The sequence below is a fragment of the Lepidochelys olivacea genome, assembly GCF_965140295.1.
Source record: "Lepidochelys olivacea isolate rLepOli2 genome assembly, chromosome: 14".
Classification (NCBI taxonomy): domain Eukaryota; kingdom Metazoa; phylum Chordata; order Testudines; family Cheloniidae; genus Lepidochelys; species Lepidochelys olivacea.
Genome location: NC_140424.1, coordinates 16,966,748 through 16,990,392, shown reverse-complemented (window position 1 = coordinate 16,990,392; position 23,645 = coordinate 16,966,748). Strand labels below are relative to the sequence as shown.

The 23,645-nt window shown below is 47.9% G+C and overlaps 1 protein-coding gene across 6 annotated transcripts in view; it reads left to right on the top strand.

The window, feature by feature from the left end:
* Window positions 1-19,574, top strand: part of MXRA7 (matrix remodeling associated 7) — a 49,414-nt gene extending 29,840 nt beyond the window's left edge. Inside the window, exons 3-5 of one of the 6 annotated variants that reach the window (XM_084647236.1) lie at window positions 354-450; window positions 5,265-5,345; window positions 14,032-15,810. In XM_084647236.1, the coding sequence (XP_084503362.1) occupies window positions 354-450; window positions 5,265-5,298 (131 nt within the window). In that variant the 3' untranslated portion in view covers window positions 5,299-5,345; window positions 14,032-15,810. Of the gene's footprint in view, window positions 1-350; window positions 451-5,264; window positions 5,346-14,031; window positions 15,811-19,309 lie in introns of those variants that run through there. The other 5 variants (XM_084647235.1, XM_084647232.1, XM_084647231.1 and 2 more) reach the window with 5 other exon arrangements.
* Window positions 19,575-23,645: the final 4,071 nt, after the last annotated feature.

Genomic DNA, 23,645 nt, shown 5'->3' with positions numbered 1-23,645 from the left:
TTGGACCACAGATTGTTGCCAACTCCAGGTGAGTCGGGCAGACTCAGTGACGCCAACAGCATTAGATGGTTGTGATGTTAGTCAGCTGTAGGCAGGACTCTAACCCTCTCCCTGAATGACCAGGCCAGGGTCTTGTTAAAGGTACTGTTCGGCTTCCACTGGCATCACATAACTTTGTTGAAGATTTTCGTGCCTCCAGTCGGTGTTTAGCTGTCAAATGTGCTTCCAGGGTGGCGCCTCTCCCACTCTAGGGTGCAACAGGAGGAGCGCAAGGGATCCATCCATCCCATTGGCCGCCTGCCAGAACTCACCAGGGTCTCCTTTCTCACACAACTGCTCTCTCTCTCCAGCAGCGGACGAGCAGATCTCCTTTAAATACAGCCCCGGAAAGCTGAGGGGGAACCAGTATAAGACAATGATGACCAAAGAAGAACTCGAGGAGGAGCAAAGGTACGTTGAGCTTCCTCTTACTTTGGACAAAAGGCCACCTTGCGGCCATCCTCTTGCAGCACGGTGTCGATTTTAACCCCCTCCTCCATGAGTAGCAGCGGGAGCTGTGGTGTGAATGTCTGGCCAGTGCTTTTGGTCTGGACCTGTCCCTTTAAGAGAGGTTGGAGAGCTGTTAGAAGCAACCTGGATTTGGAATGTGGGGAGACCATGACACTGGGTTCCCTTGTATCTGCTCAAGCTCCTTCTGTAGATACTTTGGGTCAGATCCTCAAAAGCATTAGGTGCCTAACTCCCACGGAAATCAATGGGAGTTAGGTGCCTAAATGCCTTTTGAAGATCTGGGCCTTAGAGGCAGATCCTCAACTTGTGTAAATTGGCACAGCTCCACTGAAATCAAGGGCAGGAACCTCATCTGGGGTAAATCAGCATAGCTCCACTGCCTTTATCAGAGCCATGTTGATTTAGTCCTGCTGAGGCTTTGGCCCCATCTTCCTTTCTACATCACTTACCTGGTGTGTTTTCATGGAAGGTCTCAGAAATGAGAGTTTTCAGAGATTGACTAAAACCCAGAGATGCTGGGACCCAGAAGTTAATGTAGGGCTTTAGTATTATTTTCCATTAATACAATAAGATTGTGCCCTGCAGCCTGAATGTAAAGGGATGATGATAACCATTCAAGTCATTGTAAAATTTATATGAGATAATCCTATGGTACAACCTGGAGAGGGCAGGGGAGAACAGAGAACCTGACATTCAGAAGTGCTGAGCACTCACAAAATCAAATGAGGTCATTGGGAAGCACAGGTACTCAGCAGCTATGAAACCCAGGTCCCAGATGGCCTAGTGGCTCTTTCCCACCTCTGATTTCTGTGGATCAAGTTCACAGTTGCTTGCTGAGAAGGCCTGAAGTTTGCTGCTCCTCTAGAATTCTACGTGGGGTGCTTTCCAAGGCTCTTTACGCCCCAGGGCTTGCCACGTTTTCATAAAATGAACTTGGCAGATTGAGTTGCCATCTTGCAATCTGATAAAGCCCAGACTAAGCCCCCACGCCAAACCGCAGCCTGTGCATAAAACCCCATTTTGAATGAACCGCTGTTCTCAGCTCAGTGACTACGAGCAATGGCACCAATTCAGATATTTCTTAGGTGGGGCAAATTCCATTTCCTCCTCACCCCCAGCAGGGACCCTGTTCCAGTCCCTGCTCATCCCATCCCATCCCTCCCTGCCTCGTTCCTTCTCCCCCCACAGAGACCCTGGGTTTCCCGCAGCTGGGGAGTCTCCTCTCTTTCTTACCTACTCAGTGCATGAGCTGGTGCTGCCAGACGTCAAGCTCTCAGTGACTCCCCTGCACTCCGCGAAACAGGAAGAGACTTCCTGTGAGCCACGTTGCAACACCATTTAGCTGATCCCCCGTGTGTCTGTACGGAGGGGTAGCTAGGCCAAATTTGAGTGGCGTCGCAACCCCATGCGCCAGGTCGCAAAGCCTCTCGTGGGTCAGATTTCAGTGGCACTGTGACCATGCAGCTGAAGCAACGCTCCATACTGCTCCCGCACAGCTGTATGATTTAGTACCAAAAAACCACCGCTCAAAAGCGGTCAGGCCACTGCAGCTTAAGAAATTTTGAGCGAGTGCAAAAACCTTGGCGATGGGGGCATTCCCACCCCCTCCCAGCCAGTCCCTCCTAGGTGCCACTAGCTACCAGCGAACTAGTGTGTACATTGCTGTACAGTCACTAACTCTATGGGGCTTCTCTGCTGAGACTGCATTCTATTAACTGGGGTATGTTCTTAACAATTGCCTCCAGACAGTGTCTAGAGTGATAACTACCGGTACTGTACCCTGCTACCCACCCAACTTCTGCAGTTCCCTTTCGTTCAGGCCAGAGGGGAAGGTTTGCCTTACCTCCAAACAACAGAGCCCAGATTTTCTCCCTACATAACACAGCATATTCTGGGGTTTTTACCCATTGCCTTTTCAGAACAGTAATGAAAATTGCGTCGCTGATGAATTCTCAAAGGCTGCCTAAGGGACTCTTGTCTCTTAAGCTGTTCATTCCTATTCAGATGACTATCTCCACTGTGAGAACACACACACACGTCTCTATAAGCTGTCTGATGGACTGAATTTTCTTGGGACAGTTACAGTGGAGCAGAGTTTTCCAGGCCCAGTGTTTTGGGTCAATGCCATGGGTGGCAGGTATGATAAAAAAGCCTATGGTAGATCTATAGTTACTAAAGACTTGAGTGAAGTGAAGGAAGTTTATACCCTTGTCACTGCATCTCAGACTTAGCTGTTAGGCAAATTTAGCTTCAAGGCCTTGGTGATTCCTCCTGTCCAGGGTTGGGGATAATGCTGGTTTTCTAGCTTACTAACTGCCAGGATAGTGGGTTAGGCAGCTCTCTTCCATTGCTAATGGGTTGGCCTTTGTGATGCGGCAAGTGGGGTTCAAACTGTTGTCTTTTCACTTTAAAGTCTACTTCCCCTATGGTACAACGAAGGAAATATCCACCTCTGCTTCTGTAGTGGAAGCCCTGGAGCCTGATTCTCCATTGCCCTGCAACTTGGGTAATCACATACGTTACTGCAGAGTGGGTGTAAAAAGCTGCTAAATCGGAAGGGTAACATTGTACACCTGCTCTGTACTGGTGTAACTGCCCGCACAGGATGTGAGGCAAGGGAGACGCAAGCCCTCTGTTTTATCCCACAGCCTTGTGTGCTGGGGCATAGGAGAGCCATGGTCTGATGAGGACCTGTTGAAAGCAAATTGGGAACTTGTAACATAGGCAGTCTATGAGAGGATCCAGCCCAGGACATGTGTGTCATAAGCCAGGTTCCCCTGGTCTTGGGAGATATAACAGAAAGCTAATGAATTATAGATTGCTGCCATCTTGATCCTGGCAAAGCTGAGCCAGAACCGACAGTCTTATGGGATTTTCCCCTCAGGAACCCTCTGAGGCTGTCTTCTCATCATCCTTTCAGTGCCAAGCAGTGAGAGAGGGGCCTCGCTGGCTTTGAGGAGGTAAAGGAGCAGTGAATGACTTGCTGTGTTCCTAGTCTCCTAGAAAACTGACATGTCCGCCTCGTAAAATGCACCTTTGGGATGAGATGGGCCCAGTTCAGCTGGTGATGTGTTTCTCTGGGATTGAGGGCTGTAATCTTAGGGGAAGAAGTGCAGGATAAACTCCTGATTGCTGGGCTATGTGCAGAGAAGCCTAGCAAAATCAAACTCCTGCCCAAACAAGAAAAAAATACTCACTAGGATTCCCGTTGACTGCCCTGAAGTTAGGTTCCCATGAGTGAGCCTTGCTTTCCCCTGGCTGTGTACCCTTTCCAGCTCACTGTGTGGAGATCACCTTTAACTGTTACTTTGCACTGGAGTTAGAAACTTTCAGGTTACCTTGCAGCCCGATGGCAAAGGCATTTTACCCACATCCTTCTTACCGGCACATTGGAAAAGTGCTGTAGTCAGAAGAGTGACTTTCCATATAGGTGACACTGTGGGGTTCTGTATTTAGTTTTGCTCCAGTTCAAACTTGCTCCATTTATAACTCAGCAGAGAATTTCCCCTCCCCCTGTGCCCCAGAAGCTTCAAACTTCCCTGGGGATCTGAGAGTCATGCTGGGCTCTTTCTCTCTCTTACCCATCATCAGTTGTAAAGAATCTGGAACAAAACTTTGTTGCTAGTTTTGTTACTGATCCATGAGGCAGAACAGGCTCCAGCTAGCTCTGCTGTATCTGTGGTGACCCTGTATTGGTGACAGCAGTAAAAACTTGATTTGCGTTTCCCCTTTCTTTATATTTCTATCCGGACCAAACTCTCCACTCGCTAACATGTAGCAAGTTGGCCATGTCTGGTAGCTTCATCCCACCATTTCCACTCAGACAGAGCCCTTATGGACAAGTCCTGTAGAACTGAAAGTGAATGACACCAATAGGGTTCTATAGAAATTACTCTTGGAACACCTATTGAACCGAAAGACTGTCCTACTCTACAAGTGTTTAAACCAGCCTCTATCGTACTGTGTGCTCTAGCTCAACCAGAAGTTATGGGCTGAATGCAGGCATTGTTGTTTGAAGTTATGGCCTGGAGTTCCTGTTCTGCCAGACGTAAGACGAGGTGATCATAATGATCCCTTCTGACCTTAGAATCTGTGGGCTGAAATCCTAGGACACTGAAGTCAATAGAAGTTTGACCCTTGTCTTCATCAGGGCCAGGATTTCACCCCGTGAAATTAATCCTGGAGAAAGGTTGATTCTACAAGATGGCTTCCTCATCAGGTGCATTGACACACAGGATCCATCCCCTATTTCCATTTAATTCCTTTTTCCTGTGAGGTACCGTCACACCTGAAACCTGTCGAGAACACACCTGGAGTTGGCTCTTCCACTTGGGGGTTCTTTTCAAAGTTCTGCTCGGCGTTCCATGTGAAGGGGCATTGGCCGACTGCTGAATTTCTCCTAACGGCTCCTTTATTTTCTTGTCAATGTTCCATGTTTCTGTGTGTTTGTCAGAAGCTTGTGTTTTGTTTCTGGTTTCTTGTCTTCTGGATCTCGGCTGTGGCGTCAGCAACTTTTCATTTCAGGCTTCACAGCTTCCTCTTCTCTAGCTGCTATATTGGGGCAGAGCTGCCCACAGGTAAGATGCTAAGCAGATCAGTTGAGAGTAGCAGTGCAGCTCAGCCGCCTCCTTCGTCCTGCCTCATACCCCTTTACATCCTCCCCCCCTCTCCTCTCCCCACCGCCCCGCTGCCAGGCACCTCCTGACAATACTGCTGTTTTGATATGACCCAGGTTTGCTGCGTTTATATTGCAGGATTGAACTGACCTCTGACCTCACATCCCTGTAGCAAGTACCTTAGGTCCTCGGCCACAAACATTCTTGCAAATCTTTTTGGTAAGGAGATGATGTTTCTTAGAAGTAGTGGTACCACCTGATAACCTCTGCTAGTATGTTTTGTTTTGTTTTTGTTTTTAAATGAAGTAACCATGTCTGTCCCACCTCCCTCACCCCCCCACTCCCTCCTCATAACAAATTAATAAATCTACTCTCCTCTGTGCCCCCATCTCATTTTCCATCAGCAGCACAAACTGATCTAGAGAAACGGGATATACAGACCTTTGCCTCCTCTAGCTATGGCTTGATCTGGCCTGTACTGAGCAGCTGTGACCTCTGCAGTAAAAGCCACTTGTGCTCAGCATCTCTTAGGCTCTGTCTGTCACGCTTGTGTGCTCGGCCTTTGAAACTTGGAAGTTAGGCCCCTAAATCCACTTTAGCCCCCCAAGTTTGAAAACTAGGGTCACAGCCTGGATGACGGAGCCATCGCAAGTTGTGCCTTAGGTTGTGCCGGCTAAAGTCGCCCAGAAAGGCGTTTTGGTTGTTTATCTGATAGCATCTCTTGTCTGTGCCTGGAGGAGTTGTCAGCCCCATGCAGGAAAGGGGAAGGGAATGCAGCAGAAAGGGTTATTTAATAGAAAGCCATTTCTGCTTCATGCCACCCCGCATTGCCTCAAAACTGCAGATATTTTTGCACCACTTTGCTTGATCCAAATTGAGGATTTATCCCTAAATCTGCCCTAAATGCCCTGATATGGGGAGGAGTATATAATGTACTAGCTGCTGCAATTTCCTGTCTCTGATCATTTCAGTCTTAAAAATAGAGGCACTTCTCAGAAAAACAGAAGGAGGTGACCAGACTGGTGAATGTTTTGGCTAAACGTGGTTTACCAGATTCTGTTTCTTAAGTCTTGTCTTCTGCACTAGTGATTTGCCCCAGTTCTGGCCATCAGTTGCCAGCCATAAGTGTAGCTGCCCCAATGCAAACCACTGGTGCAAACAGGCTAATCCACAATTTTCACTGGTGTGGTTTACCCCGGTTTCATGCTGTACCCGTGCAAATCACTGCTTGTAATGGTTTAACCTGGCTCCATGAGGTGCTGGCACAGGTGCAGCTGTCCTGGTGGCTGGGCCAAAAGGGGGTACAGGCAGTGCTCTTAAATGCAACTACAGTGACTGAGATACACTGACTATTTTTAAAGTAGCCTTTGTCAGCTGCTTCCCAAACTTTGCTCCAAGTCCAAAAAGAATTTTTTGCAACTGGGCAGGAAGATGATCAGGACTTCACCCAACTCTGTAAACTTCTGCAGGGCTGGCAGACCGGTGTTTTTAAAGAGGAATAATTCCTTTTGGTCAGTTAATCCTTTTGTGACCTCTTGGCCCAGAGCCTGGTCCTTGTAAAGTGCTTGGCAAAACTAGTGTGGACGTTAGTGGGACACAGGAGTCAGCCCCCACAGGAGTCTGTGCCTTTCTTAACACGCCTCCCTTCCCAGATTCATTGGCTGACCTGGGCTGGAGAAAGGAGAGAGCAAGTGTGTTTGACTCAGCATGAGTGTTTGTGGGAGGGTCTCTTCTCCCTCCTCCACCCCTCATTCCAGGGGCTTAGGAGAAGGTGAACATAGCCAGAAGTCCCCTGTAGGGTCTCTAATCCTAGGGGGGAAACAGGGTCATCCCTGTGAGTTGGAGAGAGAAAGGGTGGCAGCTGTATTTTCAGCATAATCACCTTTCACTGGTGGGTGTCAACTCAAACATCATAGATGCTTCTAATTCTTGCGTGGGCTGCAGGCATAGAAAGGGGCAACCCATAACACTCCAGACATTCTTGGCTGCAACTTTAGGATGTCAGCTAAGCCCAGCTTGTATTAATGTCAGAATGGGTTGGGGGAAGATGTTCGCCCCCAGATTTGCCCAAGGGTGAGGTTGGTCAGGAAGGAGAAGTGGAACCCTGATCCTGAGCGTGCGAATTCCTCCCCATCCTTCGAGCTTCAGGGGTTATTTTTCCAGCAAAGCCATAATATGCCTGGAGTAGGAGCGCCCTCTACAGGGCAAAGTGAACCCTTTTGATTTGGATCCGGACTTCAAACCCACAAGTAGGACAAACTCATTGGGAGGCAAGATTCCTTAGTATGTGAGTTTGCTACTTAGTGGGAGCCACTGGAATTAGGGACTAAACGATCCACTAGACTGTAGCTTCTCTATCCCACCCTGCATATTTCATGTGCGTTGTGCAGCCAAATCTGCAATTGCTTTGAGAAATCCCTGCCTTGCTCAAGGCTGGGGAAGCTGCAGAAAGATGCCAGGGGGAGGGGATTGTCCCAACTGGGGGAAGTGGACTCATTATCCAACCAACCAGTTGAACTCTTCGCGGGGAAATTCTTTCCCTCCTTCTGAATGTCCCCCTCCCCTCCACTCTCCTGCCAAGTTCTTAGTAGAAATGAGCTGAGGGGGTGATACTTGGATCTGGTTTAGGCTTAGGCTAGGGTTCAAGGCTAAACTGGAGTCCAGCCCCAGGGGAGTTATAATATATTATGAGCTGATCTCATGAGATTTCCATTCTCTTGGGCCTCAATTTAGAACTGGAAAATTGGCCCCTTTCCACTTTGGGTCTTGCCTGAATCTGAAGTTCTTGAAATTCAAAGGGACGGGGTGGGAGAGCTGGTTTTCCAGTCTGCGCTCACCCCTAGTTAAGGATGGGGAGAAGAGACCCTGCCGTGATGTAGCATCACGACATGAACCTAGGATCGAAACGGGGGTACAGCTGGACATATAGAGGGAAGGTGGTGGTTTTAAACTGGAGAGCAATGGTGGCGACTCCTCCAGAACAGACAAGGGCTGCAAGGGGCTGGTTGACGCTCTGACAGTCTATTCGCTGGATATATTTCGAACTCGTCCATTACTGTTTCCCCCAAGGGTGCACAGGGGGTGGGGCTGTAGCTGGACAGGTCTCCATTAGCATTCCCAGCTCCTGGGCTCTCCTACCATGTTCATCGCATGCTCCCCTCTGCTTGCTCATCAGTGCATTCTGCTTGCTTTCTCCTTTGTGTAGCATGGGGATGGGGTGGGCATTTTCCCTTCCTCCTTCATCTCTTCCCCTTTGCTGCTTGCTTTCTCCCTGGCCCCTTCTTTGGCAGCTGTGCTTTCCTGTCCAGCATGGCGCTTCTTTTGGATGAGAGAGGCTGGTAAGTTTTTTTGTTGCTGTTCCTTTTTTGCTTTTCATCTTCTGCAGCATGATAGGTGTCCTGGGGCGAGGGACAAGCAGTGAGGAGAAGGGGTTGGCACCTGCTGTTTTATTTAGGTCAGAATGATGGCCCTGTCTAGCAGCAGAGAGCATTATAGGCAATGCAATGCATATTGCCATTCAGCCAAAAAAAAGTCCAACGCCAAGAAATGTTTTCCCCTCCCTACCACATCTCTGATAGGAGTCCTGTGTTTCTCCGGTGGGTCTATGTTGGGCCCACACTGCAGTTGGGGCTAACCTGTCCCCAGGCATAGCTGCAGAAGTGCCAACCCTCCCCTCCCCTTTTCTGGCCAAATATTTACCTCTTCCCACTGAGTCCCTACCAAAAAGGTCTTCTAATCGAAAAGAGTTAAGCTCTGGCCCATTTATTGTTTTCCAATATAGCCACTAATCTCACTGCAGCCTTAACTATGATCTGGAGCCACACACGATGCTTCCATAACCGAGAGCCAACAGCATAATGGAAAAATCCCCGTTTCCCTCCCCACGCTTAATACTCAGACTTAAACTTTTCTGGGGCAGGGGATCACACAGTCCTCTTGGAAGAAAGCCGCCCCCTCTCCCCTGTTTGGTAGAACACCCTCTACAAATGGGGTGCTGCACGTAAAAAAATCATAAGAGTCACATATAGAAAATATTGCCCGTGTCCTGTGTGTGGCAACGGGGGAGCTTTGAGAGCTCCTGCCAGCTTTTTCCATAGGTTTCGAGTCTCTTCTCTTTCACTGTGTTGGGCTGAGAATATGGGTCCCGCTTTGAGCTGCTGGATTCTTTTCCTGTCTCTGCTCAGCTCCCCAATTCTCGTCTGGCTCATGGCTGCTTCTCTGTGTCTCCCCGGTCCATTATTCATGACCTGTCTTCATCAGCTTCTGCTTTGCTTAGTCCTGTGTTCCCATGGGCAGCTTGCCATTCTCCATCTCCTAACTCACTGGGAGTCTCAAACCTCTGGCACACCTGCATTCTCCCATAGCAGGGAGCAGCGGGTGCCTGTAGAGGAACTTGGGCTGAATGCCCAGACAATGCATAAGTTACAAGCCAATAAGTAGGTGTAAAGCCAAAACCTGGTGTAATTTATATGCCAAGGGGCCAGAAGTACCCATAAGTCTGCCTTTTGCTCCACTTTACTCATCACTTTGGAGTCTGGCCCTTTGGGCAGGATTTTCAGGAGCTGAAGGGACGTAGGCCTGGTCTACACTAGAAAAGTCAGTCGGTTTAACTCTGTCAGTCAAGGGTGTGAAAAATCCACACTCCTGAGCAATGTAGTTAAGCCAACCTGAACCCCGGTATAGAAGGCGCTAGGTCAACAGAAGATTTCTTCCATCAAGCTATCTACCACCTCTCGGGGAGGTGGATTACCTACACCAACCAGAGAATTCCTGCCGTCGGCGTACGAAGCGTCTACACTGAAGCTCTGCAGCTGTGCCGCGGTAGCATTTTCAGTGTAGACAAGCCCCAGGAGCACAAGTCCTACTGAAAGTCAATGGGGCTTGTGGTCCTAAATCATGTAAACTCTTTTCAAAATACCACTTGCCTAGTGTCCCTGTGAAATGATGGATAGGGTGGGTACTTCTGGAGGTCACTTTGTGTATTTAGCCTTTTGACTTCTTGTTAACTCCATGCTGCAGGAGGCATTTGGATTCCCATTGATTAAAGCTTGTTCCATAGCCCTTTACCTTCCCTCTTCGTCTCTCTTTCTAAGTGTCAGCGGTCTCTAATGTTTTCTCTATGCTGAAGCAGTCTCTCCATGCCTCACCCACTGGCAGAAGCAGCCAGAGAACTCAGGTTCGATGCCCCCTTCCTCATACTCAACATAACCTCAGAGGGCTGTGGTGAATCAAGGAGAACAGTTAAGGTCCCAGCCATGGGAGGCAGTTTGATATACTGGGCACCCCTTGTGAGCCGGACCCTGTACCAAGTTTAAGATGGTAATTAAAAAGGGGCTCAGTACCTGCAAGGGATGGTATGGAGGAAAGGTGGCGGTGGGAACATCCCTCACAGGAAGAACTGGGAGGCTAAAGGTGGGCTGGGATGCTGAGAGAAACTCTTCCACCCAATGCCCTGGTCTACCCAGTTCCGGTGGCCCTTCCTCATTGACATCCCATCAGGATCAAGCGTGTTTTCACTCTGGACTGGGAGGGGGTTGGCCCTTCATGGAGCCAGCCAAGCTTCTGCTTCTCCTTTCTGGATTTCATAGACACCAGAGGCTGAGCAGCTGGTGCTCCGGGCAAAGTCAACGCTTCTGAAAATCGGGGCCTAAGTTAATCAGCTGCCACCGTATGCAGCCTGCAAAGGCATTCCTATCTCCTTCAGTAAGCAAACGGAACCTGCGCTGGGAGCTACACCATATCCCCTGAAAGTCTGGGTCTGCACCTCAATGTTTAGCAAGGGTTAATCCAAGTGCTTAATAGCTGGCCCATCTGGTGTGTTTTTCATGTGTCTGAAGGACAACTTAGCTGACCTCACAGTGCCACATCCCTGTCCCCTTCAGCCAGTGCATGGAAAGTGCCTTCCCCTTTGCTCTGTCAGCACTGCTTAGGCTATCCCGCTCTCCCCGGAGGCTGGTAGTCAGTCCCATTTGGATGAGGAAACAGAGCCACAGAAAGCCTAAAGGACTCTTCCCAAAGTCCGAGAGGAAGCTTCAGGTTTCAACTAAACCCCGATGTGTTCATGATGGAGGGTGGAGGAGGGAGGCATTTGAAATGGAAAAGGAAGGAAAGGGACTCGGGAGCTTTTGGCTCCAGTCCCACTGGCCAGTTGCTAGATGGTGCTTCTCCCCTGATTCTGTGTCCTCCATGGGTAAGCTGTGGTGCCACCATTTCCACCCCACCTAGTCTAACGCCTGGACTGTAGGAACTCCTCCAGCGGGTGCATAGTATGGAGTCCTGTTACCTCACATTGACTGGAGTAACTTCTACACCCTTCCTACTGCACCCCTGCTGTGCCACATCAGCTGTGGGAAGGGGCGGCACCGGAGACTCTGCTCTACCTGTGAAGAGGGAGGTCCGTGACCAGAAGTCTTGATTTCCTTCACTTAGAGGGGACCAAAGAGCAGGGCCGGAGCACTCCATAGAGTTCTAACGGCCTGGCCTGCACCTGCCCCCATCTCTCCTCGGGAGGTGCCACCCACGGAGATGGCATGTCCCCGCCTGACGGGATTCTGCTGGGATCAAGGTGGAGCATGGCCTTCTGGGACCTGCAGCATCCAAACCTCCCCTCGTGCTAGGTGAAGGTGCCTCTGCTATACCAGCTGGGCGCAGTTCTGGGCGAGTTACCAATCTGGCCCTTGGGCAGGGAGCATTTGGACAATCCCTGTCCCTGCTGAAGGGATGGGCCTCCCTGTAAAGAAGGAGCCTAAACTGAGCCTTTAGCACCATGTGAATTCATATGCAATCGGGTTAATAGCATTTGGCATAGAGAGGATTTTTAGCCTTAGATGAAAGTGTGGAGTGAGGAGTGTGGACCTCCATTAGCGACTCTCTTGAGGAGACACTCAAGCTTTGATGCCAGGCCCAGACAGTATGTGGCAGTCTGACTCTCCCCTTCCCAGCTTGTTTGGGGATGAAGGGTAGGAAGGGAGGGGGCTGGAATAGAAGACATATCAACCTGGCTGCTTTTTGAAAGAGATGTTTTGTGCTTTAATCATCTAACAGCTGCAGTGGCCCGGGTCCTAGGTGGAGAGGTCTGCTAAGAGACTCCCACAATGCATACAGCCATGGGCCAGTCCAGAACAGGGAGTCTGGCTTCCACCTGTCCATGGAAACACAGGGCAAGGTTCTCATTTACATTACGGTCCCTTTACCCCATGCTGGCACCTTAAAGAAGGTGTAAATGTGATTTGCTCCTACTTTAAAGCACCAGAGTGGTGTAAAGGGGCTAGTGTAACTGGGGATCTGGGCCATATGGTTTGCCCTACCAGATCACAATAATATCCCATCTTATCAGCCACTGCCAGAGGTAGGATTCCAGACACCTGAGGCTTTGGATAAAGGGGAACCCCCCATCCCAGGATCCTCCCAACCCAGACACTCACAAATTGATACACTTAGCCAGATGGACAATGCTGTACCTTTCTGGCCGTAGAGAGGAAAATCGTTCCTTGCCCCTACAGCAATCAGCTTATTCCCCGAATTATGGAATCTGATTCTCCTTCTCTTCCCAACCATGGCAGGGTAATAATGACCTGACCCCCACCCCCCTCACTCCCCCTGCACAGTGAATCCTCCAGAGCGATTATCCCCTCTGAAGTATTTCCTTTATTCTAAACTGGGCAGCTGCTAAGCTTGCTTGTACACAGCCCGGTAGTAGAGAAGCTTGACTGATGCTCAGTGTGCATCTCCAGTCTGGATCTAGCCCATAAACTAGGCTCACTTACCTGTTGGGAGGTGAGGGTATTTTGCACGGAGGGACTGTACCCCTGCCTGATGCTGAAGACACTACTACGTTATAGGTGTGGAGATCTACTTCAACTGAAATTAGGAGCAGAAATATGCCAAATGGGACTTAGTCTATGAAAGAAGTGGGCATGCAGCTGAAGAGTTGAGGCATGTTTGGGCTTGCCTTCCTACCCTTGGAGGTTATCCCTGCCTGCTCTGAGAGGCATCCTATAAAAAGTATGAACAGTAGTCTAGAGACAAAGCTTAGCCTTTCCACGAATGGAGAATTCCTAATGGTTAGAGCCAGAGAGCAGTGACAGAACTACTGTGTTCTAGCCCTGGCTCTGGCAATGACTTGATATGAGACCTTGGAAAAGTCATTTAGCCTCTCTGCACCTCAGTCTGTCCATCTAGAATATTAGTCCAAAGCATCTTCCCTACCTCCTTGGCAGGTGCTGAGCTTCACCACTCCCAAAGCAATCCGAGATCCTCCAATGAAAAGCAGAGTAGTCGTGTTTATGGATTGACACCCCCGCCCCCCCCCCCAGGGCCTGCCATGTGACTATGTCCTGTTTAATACAAAAGGGACAGGCAGCACTAGAGCAATAGGTATTTTTTCTGGAGGAAGATTTTAGAAAGAACAGTCTTTGTCTTTGCATGCTCAAGCCTGCTGCCGATAGCATGAGACTGTTAGCGAAGCAGTCACGTGTTCACCCCAGGGCTTACCTCCCCCCGCTGGCTTAGCGTGTGCTGAGGAGTATTGAGCCAGGCAGGTAATCCAGGTGCTCTGGACTGCTCTGGGTCCACTCAGAACAGGAGCTGCCACAGCACCCAATTTGTAGGTCAGAAGGGTCTGAATTGTACTGGGTACCAATCAAGAGGGCATGCAGTCATTTTTTTGGCTTACTCTGTTGTTTGGGTTTAGACTATCTTGCTGCAATTGATGAAGCAAAAAGCCTCTTACTTTGAGGCACTACAGTCTGCAAATGGCTCTTTGTGAATCAGAAACTTTCTTTGCCTCCCCCTCCAGCACCAAGTCCTTTTCCCTTGCTCGTTACAAAAATAATTAACAAACCAAACTCAAAAGGTGAAATGACTGAAATGAATTCTCTTCTTTTCTCCTTGTTTCTCTTTGCAGAACTGAAGACTATATGAAGTTATCCCTAACCTCCTCCTAAAGGCTTTTCCCTTGGCATCTTAAAGGCTTGAGAGAAATACCAAAACCAACCAAACACACAAACAAAAGAAAAAAACAATAAACCCTCAAAACTCGGGACTTTCTCCTTGGCTGAAGTTGGGTTCTTCAAAATAACTCCTTGTGGTATCAAGGTTAAGGAGAATCTCTTGCTTGGGTCCCTGGATGCGACCAGGCTAGAGCCATGACTGGAATTGTGTTTGGGGGTTCAAGACCTAATATGGGACTGAGACCCCCCAAACAGAACCCAGAGTGAACACCAAAAATTCAGTAAGTCTACTGAGTTGTGTTAATCACACTCTGTCTGCCCTACCCTGAAATCTGTATTGTTCCTTTAGAGGAAATGGGCAAAAGCCAGATGTTATCTTAGATCTACCCAGATGTTGTACCCGAGTATCCAAGCCATTTCCTCCAGGGACCAAACTCATCCTTTAGCTTTGAAAATTACAGCTGGAGATTTAAAACATTGTTTAGCATTGGGAGGGGGGCGGGGTTTGACAGACTATCGCTGGACTGACTTAATCTTGCTCTGTAATCATTTCAGCAGAGAGCTGATCCTTTAGTTTAGGTAGAGGGCAGATCTGAGAAGTGAGATTGGTTTGTCTTGTAGCTCTACTGTTTGTGGTGACTTCCCGTTGAGGAGCCCAAGCTTTGTTAACGATTGGTAGTGCCTGGATTTACTTTTCCCTGCTCCAGTTCCCAAGAGGGAGAGGGTGGAGGAGGTAGCCCTGAAATTGAGGGCTCCCTCTGGATTATGATGAGTTTCTGGGGGTGCCAACAGCGTTTCCCGTTCCCTTCTCCACACCACCTTACTGTTCTAATACCCCTTTCTCTTTCCCATACCCTTTTGTCACTGTTGCTGGCCTGCCTGCTTTGCCCGAGGTTCAGCTCCTCTTCTGAGCCTTGTCATACACAGGAGATGAGCTCTGCTGGGCATCAGCACCCGCTCAATTGAGATCTAACTTCAAATAGGGTCGGGTTGATTTGCTGGAAGTCCTTCCATGGGAAGAGGGTTTTGAGTCCTCTGGTGATATCACTTCCTGTCCTGCAGCATTACAGCATAGTTGGAATCTGTCCTCCAAGTTTCCCTTCATTTTTGTGGAAAGGCCGCCTCTTAGCTAAAGCTTCAAGCATATAAAAAACCAGGCTGCTTTGTTTTATTCCTACACAGACAATACTTGAAACTATTTACTCGGTCGTTCTTTGCCGCGCCTGGGTTTGGAGAATGTTTGTCTGTAAAAAGGGCTCATTTCACAAACAGCCGGAGGCTTCAGCTTTAAGGAAGCTGCCCCTTCCAAGCCGGTAACTGCTAGCACATTAAATGGATTGCTTATGAATCCTAGACACACAAGGCCGCTCTGCTTCAAGGTACCCAATGTGACTGGCCATTCTGTCTCCAATTCGTGCTGGCTGGCAGATTTGACGTTCCAAGCATGTGACTATGCAAAGAATGCCTTATATACAGATATGTTTAAGTTATATGGCAAAATGTACATCAAGCAAGCAAAGTCTATAGCTGAGCCCAGATTTTGCAAGTGGCAGCGAGTTAAGCTATTTCTTTAACAACAACAAAAAGGCTGTCTGGGTATTTTTTTACTTTTTTTTTTTTTTTTTTTTTTTTCATCTGAAGGTGGCTCTTATACACAGGACTGTAATTCTAGTGGCTTGAAACTGTAAATTGCCTTTGTTCAGTTCAATAAATCTTTGAATAGTTTATTTGGATGGGCATTGTGTTGTTTATACCTTTTGCTTTTTTTCCCTCCTTCTCTCTTCCACAGAACTTCTCTAGTGATGATTTATAGCATTACATCTGCATCCCATATCTTTCACTGCTTTTGCTGCACTAGCAGGGAATTCTTATTCACGTGAAAATACCCAATAAGGACTTGGTGTCACACAGAATGTGGAGGAAGACACTGTCCTTGCTGCAGCGAAATAATCATGGTGCTTTTACAGGGTGTTACTGCTGTGGAAAGCAACAGAGAAATTGTAAAGTCTTACTCAGCAGATTTGCTTCCTATACGTGCCCAGAGTCAGGACTTTAGTGACAGAGGGCCAGACTGTGATGTCACTCTGTGAATAAGGATATCTTACTCCACAACTAGTTCCATTGACTTCAGTGGGAGCAGAGTTCAGCCAACACTGTTAAAAATCTCACCCTGAAACCTTTTGATTTTACTTCTGTTGGAGCCAGGCAGAGTCAGTGAAGCTGGGAGAGATGAGCTGGACTCTGTTTTTGCTCCTGCACCATCTGTAGTATTCGTGAAGTTCCAATTGCAGAATCTTTGGCCAAGATTTTCAAATGTGACAAGGTTATTTTGGGAGCCTCCATTTTTGGGTAGCCAAAACCCTGTACAGAGACCTCATTTTCAGAAGGTGAGTCCTCAGCACTTTCTGAAAATCAGGTCCATTTGCAGGGTCTCAAGTGAGGTGCCTCCAATCATTAATTACTTCTGAAAATCTTGAGTTGAAATTTTCAAAGAGCTAAGGGAATAAGGAGCAGAACTACCATTGATTTTCAACAAGAGTTCAGCTGTTTTGAAAATCCCAGCCTTAGCCTATTTTGTCAGTGATGAGTGAAAGCCAAGTGCATTGATACCGGGTAAAAACAAAAACAAACAAAAAAACACATTGAGACTTTTCTGTGACCATACTAGAAAAGAAGTATAGGTCACTGAAAGTTGCAATTGTGTTTAGACTTTTTCACAATCTATTAAGCTGCTTGGGAACAATAAGGAAAAGAACCAGAACTAATTTTTGTTCCCAGCTGGAGTAAACTTCAACGGTGCCTGTGTAAGGAGAAGAACACATACTGAATTTCTCCAGACTAGATAGGAGATATGCCCCCCTGGAATCCAATGAAGTTCTGAAATAAAATATGAGGATCTGTAACTGCTGTGTCTCCCTTCCTTTTTCATATTCTGAAAAGGTCAGTTTAATGCATTCTCTTGTAAGTGAGAAAAGTATATGAGAGACAATGGGATTCTTGAGGGTTATAGACTTGAGATTCCATTGGTTCAGCAGGGGTATAAAGACTGCTCCAAGCCAAGGCTGTACAGAGAAGATTTCATTTCATAACAAAAGATCCTAGCTCATTAACAGAATATATATAGTCTTTAAATGCTACAGCCACATGCATTTTGATTGTAGAACAAAGTAACTGGCACAATAGCTGCTTCTGTTTGCTAAGCTCTGCTTTTTCAGAATTCTGTTTCCCCCACAATGTTGATAGCACCAAAGTTAAAGCAGGGTGGGAAATGCAGCTCACTTGTCACCACTTCTGATTGGTATTATTAATGTTTATCAGTAGGTGTAAGGAACATGCACAACCCTTCCAGTTCCAGGTTGTGCTTCCCAGATTGAAAGCTCTTCTGTTCACCTGTGACGATGGCTCATCTACCATTGATTTTGGTTTTTAATGCAAAATTCCCAGTGGGATTGCTGTTGATGGACCAATGCTCTGCTCTGTTGTTTCCCCCACAAATTGAAACTGCTTCTGTCTTCTCTAGAGAGAGATGGGGGGTGAGGTAATATTTTTTTATTGGTGAAAAAAACAAGCTTTTGAGCTACACAGAGCTTTTCAGGTCTTTTGTCTGCTCTAGACATTTATACCACTCTCATCGCCACAACTTCTAAGCAGCTTCCCGCTTAAGTTTTACGCAGCCATATTCCTAAAACTGTGATTTCACTACCAAAAAAGGTGTATTTCTACATCAAAGTAACTAACTCAAGATACCTATTTTGAGGTAAAATCCTAGTGGAGACAAAACACAGGTAATTTTTAACTCTTTGTATCTAGTTGAGGTTAACCCCAGGTTGGGGGGTGGGGGTTATAGGATCAACCTCATCTAGCTATATGGACTTGTCTCCCCTAGGATTTTACGTTGATATCGCTATCTTGATGTAAAACCACAGCTTTTAGTGCAGTGAAGACATAGCTTAACACCAGCTGAGTTCTGATCGTCCATCTTCCTGTGCTTGTGAGATTGCCACTTGCAATATCTGCTTCCCAGCACAACCTCCAGAGACTCATTCCATGGTGGTATCGTCACCATGGAGTGAAACAAAATTCTGATGCTTTCATTTGTTAGCGAAAACTCTTGCTGCACACTCTCCCGTTGTCTGTCTCAGCTGCGGCAAAAGAGTCCCTAGAGTTTATTACCAGGGCAGGGTGCCAGAATATCTGGGAGGTAAGGAAGAGACTTGTGAGGATAGGTTTGGCCACTGGAATGAGAATCTACTACTATAGACAGGAGGGCTGGCTGTGCCAGAAGCAGAGAATCCTGGGAAGGTGGGTTTTGGGACCGCAGAGACGGAAGGCCAATCCTCCACCCACTGTCAGCAGCCTGCACCAGGGACCAGTGGTGCTGGGGGCGTTTGAATCTGTGTGGACAGCACCAGCTCTGCATTTCTGACCTGCTGTGGGTCAACAGACTCTGTTCTCATGTGGGATAGAAGGGCAGTAAGAGCTTTGAGGTTTATATAATAGCAAAGCCTTGTTCCGCCCTTGTTACAGTCATAACACCACGGCTCCTTTAGTTCTCATAATCTGAGGCAGGAGAGCCAAGGACTGCATGTAATAGGTGGGGAACTCGCTGCACTCTCAGGGAGACTTGCAGTGAGACCACATCAGTCCTGTAACCAATCCCAGCTAGTAACAAAACGGAACCCTCTCCTCCTTCCCCTTAAAAAAAATTAGGGGTAGTTATAACAGAATATGTCCATGTGCTAGGTTCAGGGCCAACTCCTGATGCCCATTACTCAACACTGGGGAAAAAACCTAGTAAACCCCAACGCAAGAATGACTTCTCTCTCTGATCACTCATTTCCCAGTAGCAGACTAACGGCTTGTGTACACTTGAAAGTTAATTTGGATTAAGGTAATATTTAAAGTGCAATAACAATTCTAGAATAACTCCATGTGTAGACACTCTTATTTCAGAATAGAAGAGTGTCTGTAGACAAGCCCTAAGAAAGCTCAAAATAAGGGGGTATGTCTGGGAATAAAGCTGGTTACTTTAAAGAGTTGGATTGTGTGTGTGTGAGTGTGTGTTTGAGGAGTGGGTATTAAGGGTCAAATTCTGCTCATTTTATATGCACAGATTTGCTGAAGTCAACAGGACTCGTAAGGTGAGCGTCATGTGTCATTTGACTCCATCATTGCTGATCACAGTGCCTCTTGAAGGGTGGCTATTTCTCTTTTTACTTTTCTTCTTGACAGGGTTCAGAGAGAGCAGCTGACTGCCATCTTCAGGCTCATGAAGGAAAACAGTGAGACATTTGGAGAGATGACGGAAGGAGACATGAAGGAGCAGCTTAAACTTTATGACATGTAGGCTCACAGCCATTACAGTCTATGGCCTGCCAGCTGCCTCAGCCCTTATCATATGAGACACTGGAGACTAGTGCTATAAAACTGTCACTAAATGCATAATCAGTTTCATTTTTTGGATGGTTTGTAAAAATGAATAGGCCTCTTTCAAATATTTCAAAGACTTGTAATTTCTATCTTTACTGGTTTTCCTAAAGGAGCTATTGCTGTATTTTCATCTCATGCAGAGATATTTCAACTCTTTCTGACCAGTTAGTAAGAGCCAGACCATACAGCATGGTGAAATCTGTAACTGTATTCTGAGTATGCTTTGTAAGTATGTATTTCTTCACTCTGATCCTCCATCATCTTGGTGTCTGAAGGAATCAGAGTAAAGTAAAACAGCAGCGGCTGCACACTCTAATGTGGATAAAATGGGAGGTTACCCCTTTAGGGTATATCTGCACTGCAGCTGAGAGTGTGTTTCCCAGTGTTCATAGACAGACACACACAGGAGCTTGAGCCATTGTGGTACAGGAAGCAGCTTGGGCTAGCCACACAAGTACAATCATGTTCAACCCCCTGTGTACATACTCGGGCAGCTAGACGGAGCCGCTGCCCAGGCCACCACAGCCACGCTGCTATTCTTGGTGCACTGGTTCAAGCAGAGCTAGCACGTGTCTGTTTTCCCACGGTGGAGAATATGCTCCCAAATGCAGCATATACGGTCAGTCAGGATCATGCCTATCGATTATTCAGACAGTATAGGGCTGATGTCAGATGATTCATTAAAGTTTTTTGGCTGGAAACCAGTGATTCTGAAGGAGGATAAAGCTGCCAGGCACAGTATGTGAATAACTTCTGTAAGTGCATTTTTGCTGTCACCCAGACCAACTATCTGCTTATGGGCATAGTCTGCATCTATAATCACCATCGAAACCTACGTGGAACAGAATGTTCAGTCAAACTATGTTTCATGCAAATAACTTTTCCATTTCAGTTTGGGAAATTTCATTCCCCCCACCCCCAATTTTGCTTCTCCATAAAAGTATGGGGCAACTGCTGTTTTTCTCATTGCATTATGCAGCAGCAGAAAATGCCACTTCCATTGGAATTTTTGAGTGGAAGCAAGACAGTGGCCATCTTTGAAAATGATCTTTGGACAGAGGCAAGAGGATGGGAAGCACAGTGAGAAACTGATTTACATCTATGTCATAGTCCTTTGTGAAACAGAGGGTATGTCTACACTATGGAATAAGGTCGAATTTATAGAAGTCATTTTTTTAGAAATCGGTTTTATATATTCGAGTGTGTGTGTCCCCACAGAAAATACTCTAAGTGCAGTAACTCGGCAGAGTGCTTCCACAGTACCGAGGCTAGCGTCGACTTCCGGAGCGTTGCACTGTGGGTAGCTATCCCACAGTTCCCGCAGTCTCCGCTGCCCATTAGAATTCTGGGTTGAGATCCCAATGCCTAATGGGGCTAAAACATTGTCGCGGGTGGTTCTGGATACATATCGTCAGGCCCCCCTTCCCTCCCTCCCTCCGTGAAAGCAAGGGCAGACAATCGTTTCGCGCCTTTTTTCCTGAGTTACCTGTGCAGACGCCATACCACGGCAAGCATGGAGCCCGCTCAGGTAACCGTCACCGTATGTCTCCTGGGTGCTCGCAGACGCGGTATGGCATTGCTACACAGTAGCAGCAACCCATTGCCTTCTGGCAGCAGACGGTGCAGTACGACTGGTAGCCGTCCTCGTCGTGTCCGAGGTGCTCCTGGCCACATCGGCTGGGAGCGCCTGGGCAGACATGGGCGCAGGGACTAAATTTGGAGTGACTTGACCAGATCATTCTCTTTAGTCCTGCAGTCAGTCCTATTGAACCGTCTTTTGGTGAGCAGGCAGGCGATACGGATTGCTAGCAGTCGTACTGTACCATCTTCTGCCGGGCAGGCAAGAGATGAGGATGGCTAGCAGTCGTATTGTACCATCTTCTGCCAGGCAGGCAAGAGATGAGGATGGCTAGCAGTCGTACTGTACCATCTTCTGCCGAGCAGCCATGAGATGTGGATGGCATGCAGTCCTTCTGCACCGTCTGCTGCCAGCCAAAGATGTAAAAGATAGATGGAGTGGATCAAAACAAGAAATAGACCAGATTTGTTTTGTACTCATTTGCTTCCCCCCTTCCCCTGTCTAGGGGACTCATTCCTCTAGGTCACACTGCAGTCACTCACAGAGAAGGTGCAGCGACGTAAATCTAGCCATGTATCAATCAGAGGCCAGGCTAACCTCCTTGTTCCAATAAGAACAATAACTTAGGTGCACCATTTCTTATTGGAACCCTCCGTGAAGTCCTGCCTGAAATACTCCTTGATGTAAAGCCACCCCCTTTGTTGATTTTAGCTCCCTGAAGCCAACCCTGTAAGCCGTGTCGTCAGTCGCCCCTCCCTCCGTCAGAGCAACGGCAGACAATCGTTCCGCGCCTTTTTTCTGTGCGGACGCCATACCAAGGCAAGCATGGAGGCCGCTCAGCTCACTTTGGCAATTAGGAGCACATTAAACACCACACGCATTATCCAGCAGTATATGCAGCACCAGAACCTGACAGAAAGATACCGGGCGAGGAGGCGACATCAGCGCGGTCACGTGAGTGATCAGGACATGGACACAGATTTCTCTGAAAGCATGGGCCCTGACAATGCATGCATCATGGTGCTAATGGGGCAGGGTCATGCTGTGGAACGCCGATTCTGGGCTCGGGAAACAAGCACAGACTGGTGGGACCGCATAGTGTTGCAGGTCTGGGACGATTCCCAGTGGCTGCGAAACTTTCGCATGCGTAAGGGCACTTTCATGGAACCTTGTGACTTGCTTTCCCCTGCCCTGAAGCACATGAATACCAAGATGAGAGCAGCCCTCACAGTTGAGAAGCGAGTGGCGATAGCCCTGTGGAAGCTTGCAACGCCAGACAGCTACCGGTCAGTTGGGAATCAATTTGGAGTGGGCAAATCTACTGTTGGGGCTGCTGTGATGCAAGTAGCCCACGCAATCAAAGATCTGCTGATATCAGAGGTAGTGACCCTGGGAAATGTGCAGGTCATAGTGGATGGCTTTGCTGCAATGGGATTCCCTAACTGTGGTGGGGCCATAGACGGAACCCATATCCCTATCTTGGCACCGGAGCACCAAGCCGCCGAGTACATAAACCGCAAGGGGTACTTTTCGATAGTGCTGCAAGCTCTGGTGGATCACAAGGGACGTTTCACCAACATCAACGTGGGATGGCCGGGAAAGGTACATGACGCTCGCATCTTCAGGAACTCTGGTCTGTTTCAAAAGCTGCAGGAAGGGACTTTCTTCCCAGACCAGAAAATAACTGTTGGGGATGTTGAAATGCCTATATGTATCCTTGGGGACGCAGCCTACCCCTTAATGCCATGGCTCATGAAGCCGTACACAGGCAGCCTGGACAGTAGTCAGGAGCTGTTCAGTTACAGGCTGAGCAAGTGCAGAATGGTGGTAGAATGTGCATTTGGACGTTTAAAGGCGCGCTGGCGCAGTTTACTGACTCGCTTAGACCTCAGCGAAACCAATATTCCCACTGTTATTACTGCTTGCTGTGTGCTCCACAATATCTGTGAGAGTAAGGGGGAGACATTTATGGCAGGGTGGGAGGTTGAGGCAAATCGCCTGGCTGCTGGTTACGCGCAGCCAGACACCAGGGTGGTTAGAAGAGCACAGGAGGGCGCGGTACGCATCAGAGAAGCTTTGAAAACCAGTTTCATGACTGGCCAGGCTACGGTGTGAAAGTTCTGTTTGTTTCTCCTTGATGAAACCCCCCGCCCCTTGGTTCACTCTACTTCCCTGTAAGCTAACCACCCTTCCCTCCTCCCTTCGATCACCGCTTGCAGAGGCAATAAAGTCATTGTTGCTTCACATTCATGCATTCTTTATTCATTCATCACACAAATAGGGGGATGACTACCAAGGTAGCCCAGGAGGGGTGGTGGAGGAGGGAAGGAAAATGCCACACAGCACTTTAAAAGTTTACAACTTTAAAATTTATTGAATGCCAGCCTTCTTTTTTTTGGGCAATCCTCTGTGGCGGAGTGGCTGGTTGTTCGGTGGCCCCCCCACCGTGTTCTTGGGCGTCTGGGTGTGGAGGCTACGGAACTTGGGGAGGAGGGTGGTTGGTTACACAGGGGCTGTAGTGGCAGTCTGTGCTCCAGCTGCCTTTGTTGCAGCTCAACC